The sequence below is a fragment of the Lepisma saccharinum genome, chromosome 29 (genome assembly GCF_977018435.1).
Source record: "Lepisma saccharinum chromosome 29, izLepSacc3.1, whole genome shotgun sequence".
Classification (NCBI taxonomy): domain Eukaryota; kingdom Metazoa; phylum Arthropoda; class Insecta; order Zygentoma; family Lepismatidae; genus Lepisma; species Lepisma saccharinum.
The window spans coordinates 50,065,121-50,089,143 of record NC_139257.1 but is presented as its reverse complement, the minus strand read 5'-3'; the positions used below and the strand labels follow the sequence as shown (position 1 = coordinate 50,089,143).

The following is a 24,023-nucleotide window of genomic DNA, read 5'->3' as shown; positions in this document are numbered from 1 at the left end:
TGCAATAATTAATTTTTTTAAGATATTGATAATACTATTCCCAAATTATATGCATCATTTACTTAGGAATTTGCTTTCGAATATCAAGAATTACATCAGAATATTAAAATTGATGTTATGCAATTACAACAGAGTTTTATGCAAAATTGGTGCATAATTTCCAGGATACACAAAGTGTCATGTGGCTTTTTTGTGGACCCTGTGAAAAGACCAATATACCGAAAAAGTATCGGTAGATGAATGCCAACCGGTACTTTCCGATACAGTTACATCGGCATCGGTTCAGCCCTACTTTTAAATCATTGTGCAGTTTATTTAAAAATTATATCCAACAAAATTTTATTCAAAACACATTAAAATATGATTCTTCAGTAACACTGATATACCAATTAGAAGCCGCAAGTTCCTTCAATGGTTAAATTAAATAAGTACACACACACTATGCTTTCATAAATATATTTCAAAGTCAACAGAGAGCAGTGGCAAGCTCCGTGTATATCAAACAAACAAAAAAAAAAAAGTGGTCTGGAATTACAATGATCACACTTATAAAGGTCGTACAAAAGGAATTCATTACTTAAATTACTTTTCAAATTTATAGATACTGTAGAAAATTAATTGAAAACACATTTGCTAAAACCTTGAATACCTCTGACAAGATCTTCTAAAAAGTCCAAATAAATCACTGGAATGATAACAGAGGGGGGAAGTAACCTTCCACACATATGGTTATTGCCTTGTGTGTTCTTAAATCGATCAATGGTAGACTTCTTGAAACCTGATCCATAGACGAAATGAAATAAGATTGCCTGCTATACTGTTTCCATGGCTTAATCTTCGTAGATCCAATTTGAGGTTGCTGGCTGCCACGCTATCAACTCCTTAGAATCGAACCACAAGCCTATTTCTTTGTTCGCAGACTCCACTGAATCAGACCCGTGGATTACGTTCCTGCAAGATAAATATTTGTTAGCTTCTTCCACAGGTTAGAGGGATCAAACATTACAGTTTATGTGGTTATTTCAGGAACATAAGGCTTGCCTGAACCTTCGGCCGCCACCAGGGGAGATTTTTCCAAATTTTCCTCTCCTTTAAAAAATGGTAAATGTCTGTTATATCAGACACACATTTCTATCTGATATTTTCAGTTTCAAATGGTTCGTACTTACCAATTGTGTATTGCGGTATATAGTTGAAGGTGCCATTATGCTTTTTACACGCAAATAACGATTTTTCACATTACGAGTAATTCTTTTGGGTCCTTTCTTCCGTTGCGGAACATACAATATGGCATGCACAGCTGTGGATCATTGCACGTCGTGCTTGTGTTTTGTCGATTTGGAGTGGGTACGCAGTGTTTCAACCTTCTTAACCGAAAAATATCTACTTTCGTGTTCATTATGTCATCACAAACCATTGACTGATAGCCCCACTGACCATTTCCGGCATAGTTAGGTAAATTCATGTAAAAAAGGCATGTTTGGAAACACTGGCGAGACCGTGTGACTTTCGACACTCGCACCATCTGTAGGTACATAATGGAAACAATGGCATAATGTTGTCGCTTTGCACAAAATGCAAGTTTATTATATCAAAAGTGCTTATTTCTTGTTGTGCAGCATTCTACGGTGAGAAAATACCTCCATGAACTTTCAAAATGCTACAGAAACTCATTTCCGTAAGTAGTTTCTTCTGTAAAAATGAAGAAATGTGTCTCCAATATAACAGACACATACCCAAAAAACTGCTGTGATATTCCAAAATGTAAAAACTTACATCAGCTTTCTACAGCACTGCCATTAATTTTCTTGTGGTTTGCTTTCGCTGTTATCTAGATATTTTCAATAGTTTTGCGATTATGAATTATTGATAATATCTAGACCATAGCAAAAGCATGGTGTTCTAGAAGGAATTCTAAGGTGGTGTGATTTTTCAGATTTTTGAAAATCTCAGCAGTGTCTCAAAAGTAGAGGATCATTTTTAAAAATGTGCCCTTGTGGCAGCCAAGCTTTAATGTCAGAAGGCAGTTATTCTAACAATGAGAAAGTACAGTTCAAGGGTTTACTATAATTTTTCTCCCAAAAAACTTGAGCGAGAAAATCGGATTTGAGAAGATATGTCACGGAAAAAACTGACTTCTGTACAGATCCAACCCACAGAAGAACTAAGCCATGAAATTATGTAAAATGCAAAATAAACTTTGAGAGACAAAACTTAGTTTATTTAGGGCGGGTGTTTCAATGCAATTAAAGTAACTAGAGGTTATGGAAATTTTGAGTCTTTCCGTGTGTGGTTCTCTCCTCAACTTGAGGCTGAGTGGCAGTTAACTCGATCAATGCTTTTTCTGGAGGCCAGAAAAGTTGCAGGCACTTGCAAACAAACATGGCTGCCTCATTGAAAGATTCATCTGCAACAGACAATTTCTCAGTCACATTGAACAAGAAATAATTCAATAGGCCGAACGGGAAAGTCTGACAGAACCAGGTCTGGACTGTATGCTGGATGCTTGAGAATTTCCCAATGCCATGAATTTACTTTTTGCGTCACTGATGCAGCCACATGGGGACGAGCATTCTCATGGAGAATGACGACCTCCAGATGGATGTTTACGGCACAGAGCAGCTCGTAGACGATCCAATGTGACACAATATGTAGAAGCATTTACAGTTGCTCCCCAGCATAGCTGCCATTTTGAAACTACTGCCTCTTGGCGTGCAAGAGGTGCACACACCTGCCATCCTGTTGAAAGGTGCTGAAATACATGTACTTCCAAATGTATATTTCAGTTTGGCTGTAAAAAAATTACTCAATTACTTTTTGATATCCCCTCGTAGAATGGACAATTTTATTTTGTATATAGTTTTTTAAAAAATAGAATTTCATTCATTATTTTAATAGGAAATTCCATTTTATAGACCACTTTTTATCCCAAAATCAGCTTCGTTTTTACACTGAAATTTTGACCTTATTTACCAGAAATATGTAGGATAGAGATCTGGTATTTTACTAAATTTACCTTCACATGACAAAATTAATATAACCATTGTACTGTGTGTTCAGATGCATCTAACAACATTGTTCCACCACATCAGTAGGTTCTGCCATTGCTGGCGCTGATGAGAAATGGAACTTCAGAACGACCTGATTATCATCATAACAACATGCAATGTACATTTTTAAAAACTGCCACTGTCAATCTTGAAAAGAATAAAATCAAGTTCCTGTTCAAGTAGGAGTGGCTCATTCAGAGAGAATAGAGTACTGGCATTTTACTAAATTTACCTTCATGTGCCAAAAATTATCTATCCATTGTACTGTGTGTTCAGGTGCATCTAACAACATTGTTCCACCACATCAGTAGGTTCTGCCATTGCTGGCGCTGATGCGAGATGGAACTTCAGACAAAGCTGATATCATCACAACATGGTACAATGAACACTCAAAAACTGCCATTGTTCATCTTTTTTATCAATAAAATCAAGACCAAGCTCCTTCTGGTTTAAGAGGGAGTGGGAACAACTTCAGTAGCTTCCCAATTGTTCTCACGATGCTGGGTCAATGCCGAATCAAACCTGGGACCACGTGAGCGCTAACCACTTGGGTAAATGGAAATTTATTACTATTTGCCAAATAAATCCCCAATTATTTTACCACTCTTTGGCCAAATCAATTTTCTTTAGGGATGAGCCGATACCTAGAGGCATGCAAATTTAGTTTTTGACGAAAAAACGAAATAACATGCTGTAATGTTCATTTTTCATGTTTCTGAAAGGTCTGAGGTCATGAAATAATGCGAAATGAACTGCAAAATTGACTCAAACACGAAATTTACAGTTTATATACCGACGTGACACTTTCTGAAGTATCCTGCGAGTTATGAAATTCACGGAAAATGATTAATTCTGCTGTAAATATTTGAGAAGCAAAAATGGACCCCTTTATACAGGAATAATCTTAATATTCTGGAAATGATTTAATGTGCTATTAGAAGGGATATATTTATTTTGTGTAATAGTGCACATTTTAAATCAAATTTGGGATTATATTCACATTTTTAAAACCAAAATGTCATTTTATATAGCACTTTTGATGTGATTATTCACCGCTATAACACCAAAATTTTATTTTATTTACTGCTTTTGAACCCAAAATCAACTGTTTTTGTACTGAAATGTGCCTCTACCGATACCATTGGACATGTAACTGTATAAACACCAGAGATATCTGAAACAAAGTATTGTTCGAATTTATTTACAGATACCGGCCAACACTATTACGGAATATTGGTGCTTCACGGCTCTGCACAATGTCACGTGACACTTTTATGGAGTTAATTATCCTGAAAATTACTATTTTTATCTAGCACGAACTGAAAACCAATTTTTTATAACGTAAAATGAACTTCTAGAATACCTTAAAGGGAAAATCTTGACACATTGATGCAATACTTACACTAATTTCTTAACATTTTTTTATTATTATTATTACAATTTTCAAGCATCGGCTCAAAGTACATAGTCTAAGCTCTATACTGTGTTGTGTTCAGGTGCATCTAACAACATTGTTCCACCACGTCAGTAGGTTCTACCATTCCTGGTGCTGATGTGGGTTGGAACTTCAGACAAAGTTGATATCACAAGACTGTAAACTTTTTTTTTTTTTTATGAAAACTACTTTTGCTCATGTTGCAAACAAAATCCAAGTTCCTTCTAGTTCAAATAACTCGTGAACAAGTTGTTGAATTGAACGCTTAAAAGGAAATTGTCAGAGATCACATCCTTTTTCTCATAGTATGCAAAATTAGGTCCAAGAATTTCTATTTAGGAACGGTTCTAAATAACGCCATGCAAGCCTGACTGTCTACCAATCAGAGGGCATGTTTGTGAAAAAGGAAAGGGGCGGTGCAACATTCTCGTCTGCTTATTTAATCAACTATCCAACAAAGAATGATGTATATATTTTCAGCAGTGAGTAATGTGATAAACAAAAACCTTATTTACTCGTGTATAATGTGCACTTTTTTCAAAACTTTTGCCCCCAAAACTGGTGTCTATTATGCACGGAATAATTCGGACAAACACATGAAACCGTACAGGGTCATTCCATGATTTTGTGATACTTTTATTCATTTTTCATGTTTACGGAACCCTATCATGTAATATATCGTTGTAAAGCTTAAATTATGCAGTTTCTGAATATGGTAACAATATTCCATTTAAGATGGTGACTAATGTGCAATGCAGTTGAAATAAGCTAATCACAAAAAGAAGGAAAAGTGAAGGAATTAGCAAATCCACGTATAAACGTTTACAGGCAATTTCCCAATTTTCACTTTGTAATGTAATGTTTTGCAACACCAAGAAAAGCAGTGCTGTTGTGACTGAATTCGAGCATGCACCTCCCGTCACATGGTATGCATATCAGTGGTATTTGTTGGTCAAGAAATAATAGAAATAACTTCCTGAGCACTGCAAATCCATATAGGCATTTTCATCTTGCTTTCTACTAAAACAGAATAAATAAGATTGTTACAGAAGTTAAAGCTTTGGGATGCTAACACAGTGGATGGAGAGGGGGAGGTGCCATGGGTTGGTGACATTGTTTACACAAGAGTATATTCTCCTCTTGGTCTACATAGCAACAGCTTTACAAAGCCATTTCTTGAATCTGGATTGTACTGTGCATTATATAAGAGATAAAATTTTTACTTTTCCCATCAAAAACCAACGTACGCATTATACACTTGTAAATATGGTATATTCAATCAACAACCAACTGTAGAAGAAAACATTCAATGAAAAACAACCATCTGTGGAAATGAGATTTTCATAAAATTATTTCGTTGCGTTCATATTGTTTTTCTGGTGTGTCAGATTACATTTAGACTATTAATACCAACAAAATATATCAACATTACAATTCTTTGAGTTTCTAATATACCCTACATTAACCTTTGGAAAGAAAATTATCTTTGTTACAGCTAATACCTAGTCTGCCGTACAGACTGCCACATTTTGATAAAATATGAACTTGTCCATTTATTTTCATCATGTACATCTGCAATTTCAGACCATTTAAGATTTCCAATAGGAATGCTGTCCAACGACTTTCAATTCAATGACTTGTTCTCGTGTTTCATTTGTGTACAAACAGCTGTAAAGTAGGAATGGGAACAATTTCTTGGTTCGGCATTTTACAAAATTTATCATTTAAGCCAAATTAGTATGTCCATTGTACTGTGTGTTCAGGTGCATCTAACAACATTGTTCCACTACATCAGTAGGTTCTGCCATTGCTGGCGCTGATGAGAGATGGAACTTCAGACAAAGCTGGTATCATCACAACATTGTACAATGAACACTTTCAAAAACTGCCATTGTTCATCTTTTAAACAATAAAATCAAGACCAAGTGTCTTCTGGTTGAAGTAAGAGTCAGAAAACTGATTTTCTCAAATAGAGAGGATGGAGTACTGGCATATTCAGAAATTTATCATTATTTGCGAAAATAAATTCACAATTATTTTACCACTCTTTGGCCAAATGAATTTATAATACCGATGCTGTATCCATTGATATTTATTTATGATACCGGCTGATATTCTTCTGGGATTTTGAATGAGACACTAGACACACTATTATGGAGCCTAATTATCCTGAAAATTTTTATTTTCATCTTGCATGAACTTTGGGTGAGAAAACAAATTTTTGATAACGTGATATTTGATTTCATATTCTGATGTAATCTTCAAATTTTTTTAAAGGAAAAAATCTTTGTAAATTGATGCATATGTAGTGGAATAATTAGATGCCAATATTTTGAAAAACTTTATCGGTAGAGGCACATATTTTTGGTAAATAATATAAAATATCGGTGTTACAGCGGTGAAAAAATGGATGAAAAGTGGTATATAAAAAGACATTGGTTTTAAAATTGTGAATATAATCCTAAATTTGATTTAAAAACTACATTTATTCCACATAATTAACATTTCACTTCTAATAGCACATTTATGTAGTTATCAGAGTATGAAGTTTATTTCTGTGTAAAGGAGTCCATTTTTGCTTCTCCAATATTAACAGCAGAATTAATCACTTTTCCGGGAATTGTATAACTCTCAGGACAAATCAGACCTCAGAAGGTGTCGCATCTGTGAATAAACCCTGAATTTTGTGTTTAAGAGTTAATTTCGCATTATTTCGTGACAAAATATGGTCACAAAATGCATCTCACACCTTTCAAAAACAAAAAATTAACACCACAATGTGTTTTTTCAAATTTAGTTTTTTCGTCAAAAACTAAATATGCATGCCCCTATTTATCGGTAATGGCTCAAAGTAACATAGGCCGTATCTACTCCGACTACTCTCACAATTTGGTTGGGTGATATGTGGTGAAACTTCTGTCATGTTGGATGAAGAGTTGAGAAGCAGCATATTAGTCTGCCGTAGAGGCTGAAATGAGTAAATATCGCATTGTGCAGAAAGCATGGATAAGCACTTACGTGAGGGTTCTGTTCCTTCATCAATTTCATCTAATCGTCATTCATTCTATTCATCACAATTAACCCTCCGACTATTCAAAAGCATAGTATGACCTTGCCATGCTAAGTGCACAAATATGACACTATCATAAATGCAAAAAAGGCGATGAAATACAGGACAGTTATGAGAGAGGTGCTTTTTCTTCCCACTTTCAGTGACTGCAACGAGCGAATCTCGAGTCAAGCCTAAAGATATAATTTCAGAAAGATTTATTTGCTAATCAACTTGGCTCATAGCAGAGTACTTCTTCCAACAGATAAAGGAACTACAAACAGAAGACCTTTCGGCCTGAAACTTTCCCATTCGCATACTTTCCCCTCCGACACTGCGAAGTCTACCCATCCTCCCCCCCCCCCCTCTTGCATGGAGCACAATGTACACTTACTTTGTGCAGTGCCACCATATTGAAACGACAAAGTTGAGGATAAGTAGTAAAAAAAAAAGTAACGTGCTCCCTTGTGCTTTGCACCATGCCATGAAGGCATATAGGGGGTATGGAGTTAAGGCCCCACACTTTCTTGACCTCTGCTGAAGATGGGGGTGATATGATCAGCATCATGCCCCTGGCCACCTTTACCACCCGGAGTTTCAGGTAGCAACTTTGTAGGATGCTGGGTGGGTACCGAAGCTGCTCGAACAGGTGGGGAAAAAAAATCCTGGCTCTCCCCCCACTGGGATTAAACTGGGTCTCTTGCTGATGGTCCGACTGACCTACCATGGCTGAGGAAAATAAGTGTAGGGAAAAATGAGTTTGGAGAGATGAGTCGCAAGAGTTGGTCGCAAGAGTTGTTCCAAGTAGATACGGCCAAAATCTCAGCCTCAATTTTCATGTGTTGTGTTCAGATGCACCTAACAACATTGTTCCACCACGTCAGTAGGTTCCGCCATTGCTGGCGCTGATGTGCATTGGAACTTCAGATCAAGCTTATATCATCACAACAACGTACAATGAAAATTCTTATAAAACTTCCTATCGCTCATACTGCAAACAATAAAATCAAGTTTCTTCTGGTTAAAGTAGGAATGGGAACAATTTCTTTGTTAATTCAGAGAGGATAGAGTACTTAGGGTAGCTACGATTTTTTATTTATGAAATTCCCTCACATTTCAAGGTTTTCCAGCTTAAAAATGAATTTTTCCCAGACATGTTTATCATCGTGATTTTTACTTTTGAACCTTGTGTTTTTCAATTAAATATATAATCCGTTAATTATTATGAACATTCACAACTTTTTTTCAGCAAATTTCATTTTACATGCACAAAAACACCTGAAAATTCAAAGAATAAAATTTAAAATTACAATCAGCATCAAATATATTGGGTGCTACAATCACTTGCATCTAGACTTCATGCTAAGGTAACAGAGGTACATTATTTCACCATTCACAGATCTCCACAATATAAAAACAGAAAATATTCATAAACTATACACAATTTCATTTTCTAGCAAATTTATAGTGTAGGAAATGCTGTTTTTTTGCTTATGTTTGTAAGTACACAGGATCCAGAGAAATCTTTGCTGCATATAGGAATTCTATAGGAAATGCCAACAAGACTAAGATTTATAAAATGTGCTGTTGCAGTCTATGATTAATTATTCACGTACTGTTATTAAATGACAATTCGCGAAGGCGAAGCCAAACCCCTGTGGGTTGATTACATATTTAAATTACCTGAATATTAGCATAATTGAAACTCTGCAAATAACTTTCTGATAGAAAACTTTTATCACAAATTCACAAATGTTGCATCAAATTCTTGACTTATCTCTGTTACCACAGCAACAACAATGTTGCCAAACACATTAACGTAATACAACTTATCATAAAGAGAAAAATAAACTTTATAAAATCAGATATCTGGGCTGAAAGTTTCACTTTGATATGCATTAAAAAAGTGCAAATTTATTACACGATACGATAATTTTGCACAAGACTGAGAAGCATAAGAAAGACAAGTTTCTGAACTGAATATTTTTTTGGGGGTGGAATCACAAGAACAGAATCCAGAAGTGGAAGTGAACTGCTTGTTCATTTTGCAACTTTTTCTCTGCAACTCCAAAATGCATGTAAATTCCACGATCTGTAGAAGCATGCATATTTAGTTTTTGACAAAAACATGAAATTTGAAATAACACATTCTAATGTTAATATCTCTCGTTTCTGAAAGGTGTGAGCTGCATGTTCCTAACCTGTATTGTCACAAAATGATGCGAAATGAACTGCAAAATATGAAATAGACTCTTAAACACGAAATTTACCATTTATATACCAACCCAACACTTTCTGAAGTATCCTGTGAGTTATGGAATTTACGGAAAATTGATTAATTCTGCTGCAAACATTTGAGAAGCAAAAATGGACCCCTTTACACAGGAATAAACTTAATATTCTGGTAATTATTTAATGTGTTATTAGAAGGGATATGCTTATTTTGTGTAATAGTGCATTTTTAAAATCAAATCTGAGATTATATTCACATTTTTAAAACCAAAATGTCACTTTATATGCTCCTTTTTCATCGATATAACAGCAAAATTTAATTTTATTTACCACTTTTGAACCCGAAATTGGCTGTTTTTGTATCGAAATTTTGATTTTTTTTATACCAAAAATATGTGCCTCTAACGTTCTGCAAAATCCCCTGACATTTCCCTGCTTACCAGCAACCCTGGTACTGGCACATTAAAATTAAATGACTACTTCCCAATATGAATCTACAAATCTTTAATACAGCACTGGCATTTTACTAAATTTATCTTAATATGACAAAATTCAATATGTCCATTGTACTGTGTTCAGGTGCATCTAACAACATTGTTCCACCACATCAGTAGGTTCTGCCATTGCTGGCGCTGATGAGAGATGGAACTTCAGACAAAACTAATATCATCACAACGTACAATGTACATTTTCAAAAATAAAATCAACACCAAGTTCCTTATGGTTCAAGGAGTGGGAACAATTGACTGGTTCATTCTAAGAGAATGACATTAGGAAATTTATCAGTTTGCCAAAATAAATACACAATTACTTTACCAGTTTTTGGCCAAATCAATTTTCATATTGTGCTGTGTTCAGGTGCCAACTACATTGTTCCACATCAGTCGGTTCTGCCATTCTGGCACCGATTTGAGCTGGAACTTCAAACAAAACTGAATTCATGTAACTTGTAATAATTAGAGGCATGCATATTCAGTTTTTGACGAAAACACGAAATATGAAATAACACATTCTAAATGTTAATTTTTCATGTTTCTGAAAGGTGTGAGGGGCATTTTTCTACCGTTTTGTCAATAAATGATGCGAAATGAACTGCAAGATAGACTCTTAAACACGAAATTTACCGATAATATACAGACGCGACACTTTCTGAAGACAAGTATCCTGTGAGTTATGCAATTCACGGAAAATTGATTAATTCTGCTGTAAATATTTGAGAAGCTAAAATGGACTCCTTTATACAGGAATAAACTTAATGATTTAATGTGCTATTAGAAGGGATATGTATATTTTGTGCAATAGTGCAGTTTTTTAAATCAAATTTGGGATTATATTCACATTTTTTAAAACCAAAATGTCATTTTATATGGTGCTTTTCCACCGCTATAACAGCGAAATTTCATTTTATTTACTGCTTTTGAACCTGAAATTTACTTTTCTACCAAAATTTTGATTTTATATTTACCAAAAATGTGTGCCTCTAGTAATAATTTTATTTTTAGAAAAGTGCAAGTTGACGTTGCAAAAAATAAAGCCAAGAAAACTAAGTTCTTTTTAGTAGGAGTGGGAACATCAGAGTATACAGCATGGACATTTTAGAAAATTTAGTTATATTTGCAAATTTTGGTCATTCTTTCTAAATGAAGTTGACTGACCTCTGTGGCACAGAGGTTAGCAGTGTGCGCTAAGATTCTAGGTGTCTCAGGTTCAAAGCCCAGCCTAAAAATCTGTTATTCATGAGTATCGGTCATCATCATCATCCCCACTCATCGCTATGATTAGCCAAAAGTGGCAGAAAGTGATGCCAAATAACTAAAATCAAATGAAATAAAATCTAACATTTCACGGAGTTTCTCAAGAAGCCTAGTGTTAAAAATTCAAATAAAGGAAAACAATTTCAGGAAGAATACCAATATTTTGTCTATCTTAAAACCAGAATGTGGGATAAATGTTCTGCAACAGTTCAAACTTTTCCCCATGGAATACAGAGGATAACTTTACCTTTAAAAATAAAAAGTGGAGTGACCATTGGCTAAGAATTTGACGAGAGATGCTGAATAACGACACGAAGAAGTCTAGTTGGCTGGCAGTTGTAACTTAATTCTGGAATGGAGCAGAACCTCCAAGAACATAAGATGAATTTAAATAAAATTTAAAAATAGTTTTGAACATTATGGTAAAAAGAAACAAAAAGTTACAATATTTTAAAGAATTGTTTTATATGAATTATGGGGCAAGATAAACTGGATAAAATTTAGCCTTATGGAATTATTCCAGACATGGAACATTTACTGACCTGGCTAATTACTACTTCCTGTGAACACTACATCAAAAGCATTCATTTTAATTAGGGCTGAGCCAATACCGATGTATCGGTATCAGCTGATACCAGTAGCATCGGTATCGGAAAGTATCAGTTGGAATTATTTTGCAGATACTTTTCCATCATTTTTATCTTTCACGGATTCCTCAGAAATGCCATGTGACATTGTGACAATTTCACGGAGTGTAATTATCCTGGTAATCATGTAAAATTCCAGTTTCTTTTAAGTCTGTACCAGTTGTGTAAAAAAACTTAAAATATCATGTAATTTAATATTATGTAATCCTCAAATATTTTATAGCAAAAATCTTGTGAAATTGATGCATGTAATTATAATTAGAGTGGATGTACTAAGATTAAAATAGCTATATTTTGAACAACTTAATTTTTACTTTTCAAGCATTGATATCTGTATCTATGGGAATCGGTGAGAGCATCGGTACCACGTGAAAGTGGTATCTCCTCAGCCCTAACTTTAATTATTGTAAAATTTCAGACAGATTCGGGTGACAAAATACAAGTCTTCTTTACTGATGAAAGAAACCATGCATTGTACTGTGTTCAGGTTCAACATCTACACTGATTCCAACACATCAGCTAATGCTAACGTGAGGCAGATCTTCGGACAGAGCTGATATCATCACAACACAGTTCATCAAATTGCATGCTATTATCTTGCATACCATAATTAGGTTCTCACATGAAATCTAGTACAGAATGATTTCAACAATATGGAACAATACCTCAAGAAAAATTTACTTTGTGCTTCAGAAAAGTATACTTTTCGTATCATATCTCAAACTAAAGAAATTAATTTGCACATTAATGGTGTTCATAGCTGAAATCAGGGTGGTCTGCTGTAATTACTTAATTTATTCTGCCTTTAAAAACTATTGCTTTGTTTTCCATTTCATAAACATAACCCTCTGTTCATATACGTGCGAGCGTGGGATATAATTGTAATTTTCTCAGGACAAACTAATGATATCACCAGGGCTCGAAAAATCCCGGTCGCCAGGTGGACTAAAAATTTCAGCTTTGCGACTGATCTTTTGCTGTAATATTGCCATTTTTTAAGTTTCAGTGTACGAAACTTTGAAGATTCTAAGTTCAAATTGCAGTACAGTGTAAGATAGCAAATGATTTTTTTATCAAAGTTGTGAACATTCTATAGAATCAGTAACAATTTTACTCTTTGTCCCCCCCCCCCCATTTCCCACTTTCTCACATAGTTTAGCGATGTTTTGAATACGGTGATGTTCAGCTTATAGACTGATTTGCTTCATTTTACTTTGCTTTTTGTGCAACTTTTGGCTAATTCCCAAAGATGGTGATGAATGATATGATGAAATTTATGAATGGACACTCACAAACATTTAAGCCCAGTGCAGGATTCGAAACCGGGACCCCTGGCGTCGTAGTGCAATGTGCTAACCACTCTGCCACAGAGGCTGGCTCAGCTTCTTATAGTATTTTTCAAGCACTGGATATCACTAATGATATGGTCTTGTGTAGCCGTAATTTGGAATGTGTATGGCCAGATGAGATGATACCACTTATATGTTGAGACAGTACTCTCAGTTTTTGCGGACATGCCATGTTTATGACAGTCCATGAGCGCCCAATTGCTTGTATACCAACCACGTAACTATCTTCTGCAACATTTTTTTTTTCTGTGCTTACTCAACTCTGTCACAGTTTTCATTCTTCGGCAATTATTACTTTGACTCAATCACTTCTTTTTCTGGCCAAATTAACTTTGGAATATTCGTAACGAATGAAGAACAGCAGTTCCGAGCATATTATCATAACAGGCAATCAGTAACATTGAAATACAAGAATACAATTTTATTATTATAGAATAAATAAGAAAAAATTTAAGTGATACATATTAGTAGAGGCACATATTTTTGGTAAATAAAAGCAAAATTTCGGAACAAAAAAAAACTTAATTGTGTGTTCAAAAGCTGTAAAAATAAAATTTTGGTGTTATAGCAGTGAAAAAACTGACATTTTGCTTTTAAAGTTGTGAATATAATCCAAAATTTGATTTAAATACTGCACAAATTACAAAATAAAACATAACCCTTCTAATAGCACATTTATGTAGTTACCAGAGTATTAAGTTTATCCTGTGTAAAGGGGTCCATTCTTGCTTCTCAAATATTTACAGCAGAATTAATCATTTTCCCGCGAATTATATAACTCACAGGAAAATTCAAACTTCAGAAAGTGTCTCGTCGGTAAATAAACTATAAATTTGAAATACATCTACAAACACAAGTCACACATGTTACAGGATATACTAACCTACGAAAAATTGTTAATTGCATAATCAATTCAAGATATCTTGCAATAATCTTCAGTGTGGTAGGTGGTTTGTTCTGCAAAGGACACTAACGAAGTAAACTAAACAAGACAGATAATTTTGTTTTATTTTCCATTGCTTTGTTTTCATTCTCACAGCTATACTGTGAAAACCTTTCCTCAGGGCACCAATAAATATGTTTAAATTCAATGGGATTTAGATTAAAAATTGCAACTTAACCTCTAATTTCATAATTGGGAAAAGAGAGACGCGGTAGTATATAAATACGGAGAAACTAGTACTCACTTTTATCCGCGAAGCTGTTTTTTCTTCTTTTTCGATTAATTTCAGTGCCCACTCAACCTTCTAGTAAACAAGCTAAATAGCATCCACCCCAGGCTCAACTTCACCGTAGAACAAGAAAAACTTTGTAAAATCAACTTCCTGGACATCATCAGCCGTGCACTTAACAAATTCACAACCACCGTCTACAGAAAACCGGATGAAGGCAACCAGTACATACATGCTCTCTCTAGCCATCCCCCTAAGCAAAAAGCCAATGTGTGGCTCAACTTTTATCGAAGAGCCTTCTCCTACTGTGGCAAGGAAGGATCTACGAGAGGAGATAGCCACCATCACTGAAATAGCCCTGAAACATGGCTACACTGAATCACAACTTTCTACTTGGTGCAGTAAAGCGAAATACAGGTCAGACACCCTAACCTACCACAATCAACCCAGCCGCAATCAACCCCCAGCGACCAATTTAAATGGTTTGCCTTCCCCTACCATCCCACCACTTCCAACTGCATAGCCAAAGCCCTTCTCCTATTTGGCATCAAAGTAGTGCACAAACCCAATTCCAAAATAGCTGATAAACTGAACAAACACAAATGGTACGTCCTCTCCCCGCTTGATAACCCAGGTGTATATGATGCAGAGTGTGAATGCAAGGCTCATTACATCGGCAGGTCCATCAGATCTGTCAATGAAAGAATCCAACAACACCTAACAGATGCAAAAAAAGCCCAACGCACTACTAGTCTTGCTAAACATATCAAATACAATAGCCATAAAATTCAAAAGGTTCCAGTCAAACACACTGCCCACACGCTCGTAGACACCAAAATCAAGGAAACGAACGCCATAATGCACTTCCCGCATGAACTAAACATCGATAGCGGGCAAGCGCACCACACTTGGATTCCCCTACTACAGCAGTTATCGCCTGGAAATAGCAGACGACACACCAAGACGCACAGTGCACCTAGCGGCAGCCAGAGAACTACGAACAAAAGACACACGCCAAGCAACAGTGGAGCAAGTTCCAACGAGGATGGTGGCAGTGGCCACTGAAATTAATCGAAAAAGAAGAAAAATCAGCTTCGCGGATAAAAGTGAGTACTAGTTTCTCCGTATTTAACCTCTAACGAGAAAAATTCATACAGAATTCCCTGGACCAATTCATTATAAAGATTGGTGACATGCTAACAAAGCAAACATCGCAATTCACGATTGAAATTACCACCTGAGCTTTCCAATATGGCCACTCTAAGTAGGAAAAATCTTTGTTTACATTCAGCAGTAGTACAAAATAGCAGCATGTTGTCATGACTGGTATGGTAGAAAACGTTTAAATTACGCATTATTTTTAAATATTGCGAATGCGATGTGAATTCCAGGTATTCTAACAAACGTGAAGCTGTACTGAAAACGAAGCATTTAATTATGATAGGCAAAAATAACACTGAAAATGCAGACAAAACTATGTATACGCACTGCTTGTCCAAAGCAGTGCTGTATCATCTGCACGTCATGTTGTAACTGGGGTTCTCGGAAATTATTTGAAAATAAAGGAATTGAAATTGACCTGTACTTGAAAAGCTGGGACAGGAGAAAATTGCGAACATATCGTTGCAGTTCTTTCTCGAAAGAGAAAGGCTGGATTCATAATAATATTCACGATTTCATGACCAGGCTATACTCACTGAAAAAGGACATCGTACTGAATGGAACAGTAACATTAGCATGTCCACTTTTTTTTCTGGTTACATTTGACATTAATTCATTCTCAAACTATTTTCATCTTCTCTCACCTGTTCCAAATTTCACACATACGTGATGCCAGTAATACATGGATGCATTGGGTAAGATGCTTCATGATTGGTAATATGTATGTATTTATCTCTCGAAAAACTAAAGCAAGCAGATTTGTGCATTCTTTGTAATTTCCTTGCTGAATTACAGTGTTATATCCCCCATACCAATTTTCTGTCAATTACGTTTTCCCTGATTTATTAACAAGTTCATTCCACGGGGTGGAAACACATGAAAACTTTTAATTTGTTCTGACCCATAAAACGACTTAGAGCAAAAACAACCTGGACAGTAGACCTTACTCTCTCGCATATTCCCCATGCTTTAAACGACTTCAACACAACATATCCTACTTAGAGTACTTCCTGAAAATCCCACCAGATGGCATATCTGTTAATTTTAATCGCGAATAGGAAGCAGAAGAAAATCTCTAGATCACCATAACTTTTCAGCAATTTTGCAAAGCCAAAGTCAAGGAACATTTCCACAACTCGGCAATGCTGTCAGTACAACAATGATATCACTGCATTGGGAAATGTAAAAAGAATGCCCTAACCATGATTGAAGATGCCCATTAAAATAAATTAAGTGTTTCTATAGTGGAACCACGAGCAAAACAACTTGCGCAGACCCGCGAGTCCTGTGCACCGTACCCCCACGAGTAGGGGAGGGGGAGAGTTGACCATGCTTCCTTATGGCCCGAGGTGGAGGGAAGAAGGGAAAGCTGCACGGGGACTTGTCCCTCCCAAGGTTTTTTTTCCTTGTGGTCGATCTATATCACTACTTGGCATTACTTACCTTCCAATTTGAATGCAGAGGTCCCCTCTAATTGTTCCTGGGTTGGAGTCCTTGGGGTCAGTTGCACCTAACATTTGTCGTCCCGTCTTCACAACATTCAAGCCTTCCCAAACCTAAAAAAGTGTACAAGGCATTGTTCAAATGAACCATGTAGGAATCTGATGTCAAAAAGTACACATGTGTTTCATATCAACATAATAGTACAGTTATTTCCCTGTAGCTTACGGTAAACTGCAGGAAAATAATTATACAATGCAAGCAATGCGTACATACAAGAAAAACTATAATAGTACAGGGTGTATGGAAAGTCTCTTTACACTTTAATAATATAAAGCTACATTATCCTGTTGTATATCATCTTATCGGACAATGAGCAACATTTACCGAGCTATGCCTGGCACCACTGACTACATTGTTGCCTCCTGGTGGCAGAAAAAACCCGCAAACATTCTGAACGAGTAGTGATAGCAGACAAGTGCTTTCACCGTGCAAGTGTTTCGTGGCTTGCGAGTGGGTGTATGAACATGGAATCACCAGGAAAACACTGAAGGATATAATGAACACCTGAGGTTCCTATCGCAAACCATTACAGTCATGGCTGACATTACTGGGATGGGAGAAGACATCATTTGCTATGGGAAGTGTTCTTGATGCTCCTCAGAGTGAGAGACCAAACACTGAGGCAAAAACTTGTGCCGCTGTGGAGGCATCGATTGAACGATCACCAATGAAATCAACATGCAAAATTCGAGATCATAAGAAAAAGGACTTAAAAGTGAAATAATCACAATTTTATAGCCTGTGTAAATGAACTTTCCGCCCACCCTGTACGAGGGTAGTTTTCACAAGTAAGGGCTAACTGGTAAATGCATGCATATTTAGTTTTTGATGAAACGTGTTAATTTTTCATGTTTCTGAAAGGTGTGAACGCAACATTACCCTGCAAGTTATGCAATTCACGGAAAATTGATTAATTCTGATGTAAACAGCTGATAAGCAAAAATTAACCTCTTTATACAGGAATAAACTTATTTCCATATTTAATCAAACAATGACGAAGGCAACTTTTATTGCATAAAAAATACACTATAAACGTAATGTTTTTACCTTCTAACAGGGCTAGACGCTACCTGCTGTTAACATATTCGTCTGCTAGTGGCAAGATTATGGACAGACACCACGAGGAGAATAGTTTCAAGGGTATAATGCACAAAGAGATGGCTTCTGATGAAGGTCTTCAATGTTTTCATAATTGTAATATGTAAAATTGTTCTTATTTTCGACATAAATGAATGCAAATAGACATTTTGTTATATTTACTGGATCCTCAGTAAAGTTTAACATGTAGTGTGAAAAGCATAGATTGGAAGATAATTGTTATCAGCTGTTGCTCCCTACTACTCAACTCTGTATCCAGAAAATATAAAATGAACCCAACCTAGAAACTGTCCTTTGCTCCAGAGTTTAGCTTTCCTGGAGGGGGACAATTTAACAACCAACGGCAATTTTTCATTTCATTCCCTTTTGTTAAATATTGCCATTCATGAAAACTAAGCAACAATTAGATAAGACACCATGAGACAATTGTTACACTGATGAATAAAAATAATGAAGGCCTAACTCAAGGAATTGAAGTTGTTATACTGCATTTTGTATATCCTGTCATGTTTCCCGCGCTTGGCAATCATCATTTCTAGCACCGAGTGAACTCAGCATTGGGGGAAGCTGAGGTGAGGTTGTGCATAAGACATCACCATGCTTATAAAACAAGCTTCTTGCAGGCAAAAGCAAAACACATGGGAGCTAGACCGCAACGTGGCTACAGCATGTCTTCTCGCATCCATTCGCTCCTCGCTGGCCAGCAAACTTTTTTCTAAATATTCATTGGCACCGAAAATGCTGAGGGATTGCTACTATGGGAAACTTGACAGGTTTAACAAACATGGTATAACTGTGGACATCTATTTCCATAACCTTTCACCACATCATGTGGCTTCCTCAGAGATTGACATGACCAGTCAAGGTTTAAAACATGGCGAAGGGTAAGTTAAGAGATAAAATAGGATAAAGACAATGCAGTGTCCTGTCACTCCTTCCACTCCACATCTGACTGCCACCCTTCCAAATGTTTTAAACCTTAAGTTGTCTTATTCATCCCCTGAGGAAGTAACATGATGTGCTGAAAGCTTGAGAGCAAAGTACATGTCAAAAGCTAATCTTTATTACTTCGATCTATTTTCCTGTCTTACACTTTTCTACAAATGGGAATTACATTATTATTATTATTGTTATCTTTTTGGTAGTCTACGGTTGCAAGAAGCATAAAAACAGTTTTTTTTATTTTCTTGTGACCTTCAGGAGAACACACACTCCCTTCATAATTTATTTTTAGTTTCATTAAAGATACAATTATAACAATGTTACAATGATTGGTTACAAATCTTTAAAAGATTAAAAAGGACTGTATGCTTGTCACAACAGTAGACTACCAAAATAACTTGCACAATCTTTCACTGTTTTACTTTCAATGGAGTATTTGAGGTTTGTGTTCGGTCAAGGTCCCAAAAGCATTAGTGGGTTCTGCCAACATCAGAACTGCCATCATGACATTATAAAAAAAAGTTGTTTCAGGATACACAGCCACTAAAAAATTATTTTAATACTTTTTATTGCACTCCATACATGCATCAAGTCTTCCCACAACACGATATCAAAAGTAAAAATGTTTAAGAATAGCACCCACTTCCCACAAAAACACCTGAGCGAATTTACAATATAGATATATTCTCCAATTTTGTTAATATTTCGCATACTCACTAATTTAGGCCCTGCAACCACGAATCAACTAAAAATTTGGGGCTCACGTCTAGAAATCTGATCTCAACCAAAAATGTAGAATTGCTCATTATTTATCGCAAGATCTATCGTTTCACAACGAAATACACACATTCCGGATATACTACAACCACAAATTTTAACTATGTTTGCCTAACCCAACTGCAACTAACCTAACCTTCCTGTGAATGGTGCGTGACCTATGCATGCATGGTTCTACACTTTCGTAGAATGTAACTGGTGAAGATACGTTTTTTAAATCAAAAGAACTGAATCAGTTTTCAAACTTACCTCTAATTAAAATCCGCATTCCACATGCTCTTATCAATACATGCATGGTCTCTGTACAATTTTAAAGCGTGACCGCATGGACACATGTAACTACCCTCCTTCAGCAGAACACCAAATTCCATCAATTTGTTAACCAAACCACGAACATCCTCTTCTACATTCCACTTATACAGGGTGTCATTTTAATGGCACCCATGGACCACAGATTTGTATAAAGGACATCAAAACAAACAACTTTTCTCAGTAACATTTTTCTCGTTGGTGCGTCGATTCGACGCTATAGCCGTTCAAAAAAGACCGTTTTGCCGCCTGGATGCTGGCAACCCAACACAACATTTGATCGTATCTGTGACGTCATTTCCTGCGGCGAGTATGCGATAGGGTTGCAAGGAACACACAAATTATCTTAAAAATGACAAACTACCAACCACATTATTAGCTGTAAAACGAAACTAGAAACGCCTCCAGTAGACTGAACATTATAGCCTACCAGCCAGAAGATCAGCAGTTATCTCAGTGGAAGGGGGAAGTGAACCAATGATATGAGAAATTGTCAAGAACTTATTCAAAATGAAGTGTCAATATCGGATCTTGTCTCAGCCTACACGTCAAATATCAACAACAATAAATTTTATTGGACTTACAGCTTACATGTGGCTGTTTACGCCCAGCTACATGTCAAATATTTGAAAATCTCTTTGCAAGATTGATATCTACAGGTTTGTGTCCAGATGCCTTGTGGTACTTTTGTGCTGATAACGGAAGTATCCAAGGTTCACGTTGTTACATTACGGCTAAAACACGTACCACCACAGTAACAGTCTAATGATCAATGAGTAGCGAATATACTGCCCTGTTCACAGTTGCAAACTATCACATGTGTATCCGGTGCATAGATAAACACAGTCCTCTGAGAGCTTGCTTTACTACTACGTACTTATATCCCTGTATTTTCAAACATTTTTGTCACTTGCCTCATAATGCCCTGAATATACATTATATTATGTGTTGCTTACCTTTCGAATTTTGAGTTCATTTCTATTTTGTCATCTGTTCAGTGTGTCACAGACAACTAGTATCAGAAGGACGAAGTGGATAGACTAAATTGTAGATGCCAACTTGGTAACTACATTTGCAAATATTTGACTTGCAAGCTGAGACAAAATTCGATATGACCACTTACACTTGAATTCTACTTTCTTTCTACCATTTTTCGTATCGTTTGCTTACTTCCTGTTAGGTTACAGAACTTGTTTTCTCGTTTTGTTTTACGGTACATAATGTGGCTGATTTAAGCTATGTCATTTTTCACAGAATATGTGTGTTCCTGGCAACCCTGGAACGCATCACTTCACCACGGGATATGAAGTTACAAATGCAATCAAATGTTGTGTGTAGTTGCCAGCATCCAGGTGGCAAAACGGGCTTTTTGAACGACTATAGCACCGAAACGATGCACCAACAAGAAAAATGTTACTGAGAATAGTTGTTTGTTTTGATGTCCTCTATACGTTTCTGTGGTTCATGGGCGCCATTAAAATGACACCATGCATAACTGTAGAACATTAACAATATTTTAATTCCTCCCCGCCATTCTTCCAAGACCAATGCTGTGAACCAAAGAGAATCGCTCTGAACAGCGTCTAGACAGTGGCATGGACGTTGATCGTCATTTCTTCAGATCAAACATGGTTCCTACGTTTCTTTATGGGGAATCATAGCGATAATTAACAACGTTGTTTTACAAGTTCTACAACTCAATGTGCAATTTAAACATGTTACCCCCAAATATTATGTGCATATACGTAAGTACGACTGCATATTTAGTGAGTATAACAACTAGTAAACTAATTACACCATATCTTTATATTGTAAATTCTTACCAAAACACCTTGGATTACCATTGAGATCTTCATCATTTAGAACAAAAAGGAATGTACTCTTACCATTGGTACAACTGGTCCTGAAGCCATGTATTTAACCAAGCCTGGGAAGAACGGCAGTGCAGACAGATCAGCATAATGCTTCTTTAGAAGAGCTTCATCTGCCTACAATTACAATGTAAAGAAAAATGTATAGTATTGGATATAAATCACACATTATTACAAGCTACAAATCTCAAACATTCTAAGCATAAAAGTTAAAAAAAAAACATGGTCCAGTTTTTCAGAAAAACTTTGGAAAATTCAAGACTATAGACGAAAGAATTTCCTTAACATTTTTGCTAGCATAAATGCTACAAAAATGCTTCCAAACATCATATAGCAGATAGCACTTTACACGAAAGCATTTCATGGAACATTTCGGTTACATTGTATGATACATACAGCACGATAGGAACATAAGAGTTACACCATATATGGCGATTTCACGGTGTTTACAATTGAAAAACTAAAATAGTCTTCCATACATGTACACTAAACATTGTACAGTATATATTTAATCAAGTGCCATGCTTCTCTACTTAAAACCATTTAATACAAAGAATAATTCCTCTCTGTTGAAAAATTATAGTTTTAAAAATGTGAACTGATATGTTGTTTACATCTCACGCGGCCGCCATTACAATTGCGCTTGTGATCTAGAGGTCGCTTCTAATTGGTTATGCTATGAAAAATGCTACGGCATCCGAAATGCAGTAAGATTTCTCGCTTTACACGGTAACATTTTGGTCATGGCTTAAATGTTAAGAAAAATGCTTTCGTCTAAAGCGGGCTTCACCTAACCACTTCCTTCACATGTAAAATGATACATTAATCTTACACTGATTTAAATGTAAACTGACGAGTCTCATTAACCACATTCCCAGATTATAAAAGACCGAACTAGACCTATTGTGCACATGAATGAACTCTGCTATCAATTTTAGCTAATTAAGAAAATTACGTGTTTAGTCACGTCGGCCTAAACCATCACTCGATCCATTGATTGGGATATTTTCAAATTTTCCTGAACTTCCTTATCAAATGTATTTTTCGCTTTTTTTACCTGAATGTCCATCCATGTGGCAACACTGGACTTCGAAAATCGAACCTGTAAAGTGCATCTCAAAGATACCGGTAACCACGAGGCAAATCATCGAAACAACACTAAATATCATTCCCCTATGGGCAGGAACAATCCAATTTTATTACGATCGTAAAAAAATTCTTGGGGGGTAGCATTTCTCACATTTTACTTCCCTGGAGCGGCACTTTCAGTCAGCTACCCACATTGTTTCTGCAAAATGTAATGGTTGAATTAAAGCTGAAAAAAATGGTAAAATTAATTATTTCGCACCGAAGCACAAAATAAAAGTGAAGATGATGAGAAAGCGTGTGCACCTGTACAATATACCAAGCACCACGTTGGCTTTTTCACGCATGGCACTTAAGACTAAACTTACCCACATGAATTTCATTGCTACCAACTTGAAACCCTTCTGCTCGAAGCGCTTGATAATTTTGCCAAGTAGACCACGTTGAACGCCATCGGGTTTCACCATGAGGAAAGTACGTTCTCTAGCTTGAGCCATGGCTTTCGAAAACAACGAAAATACAGCTAAAATAGTACAAACAACCATACGCTTCAACGTAAACCGGAAAGGACGTAAAGAGATTCCACGC

The 24,023-nt window shown here is 36.2% G+C and overlaps 1 protein-coding gene across 1 annotated transcript; it reads right to left on the bottom strand.

The window, feature by feature from the left end:
• Positions 1-440: 440 nt before the first annotated feature.
• On the bottom strand, positions 441-24,023 carry awd (nucleoside diphosphate kinase). Its single transcript, XM_083114336.1, has 4 exons — positions 23,804-24,023; positions 22,365-22,466; positions 17,293-17,405; positions 441-951 (listed from the first exon to the last, which is right to left on the bottom strand). The coding sequence occupies exons 1-4, from the start codon at positions 23,978-23,980 to the stop codon at positions 831-833; spliced, it is 513 nt and encodes a 170-aa protein (XP_082970462.1). The 5' UTR covers positions 23,981-24,023; the 3' UTR covers positions 441-830.

What these genes read in the sequence shown, in the direction of transcription:
- awd (XM_083114336.1), bottom strand. Translation starts at nt 23,980, where the DNA reads ATGGTTGTTTGTACTATTTTAGCTGTATTTTCGTTGTTTTCGAAAGCC. An exon ending in TAGCAATGAAATTCATGTGG is followed by an intron (nt 22,467 to 23,803) that starts GTAAGTTTAGTC and finishes TTGTAATTGTAG; the next exon opens with GCAGATGAAGCTCTTCTAAA. An exon ending in CAGGACCAGTTGTACCAATG is followed by an intron (nt 17,406 to 22,364) that starts GTAAGAGTACAT and finishes ACACTTTTTTAG; the next exon opens with GTTTGGGAAGGCTTGAATGT.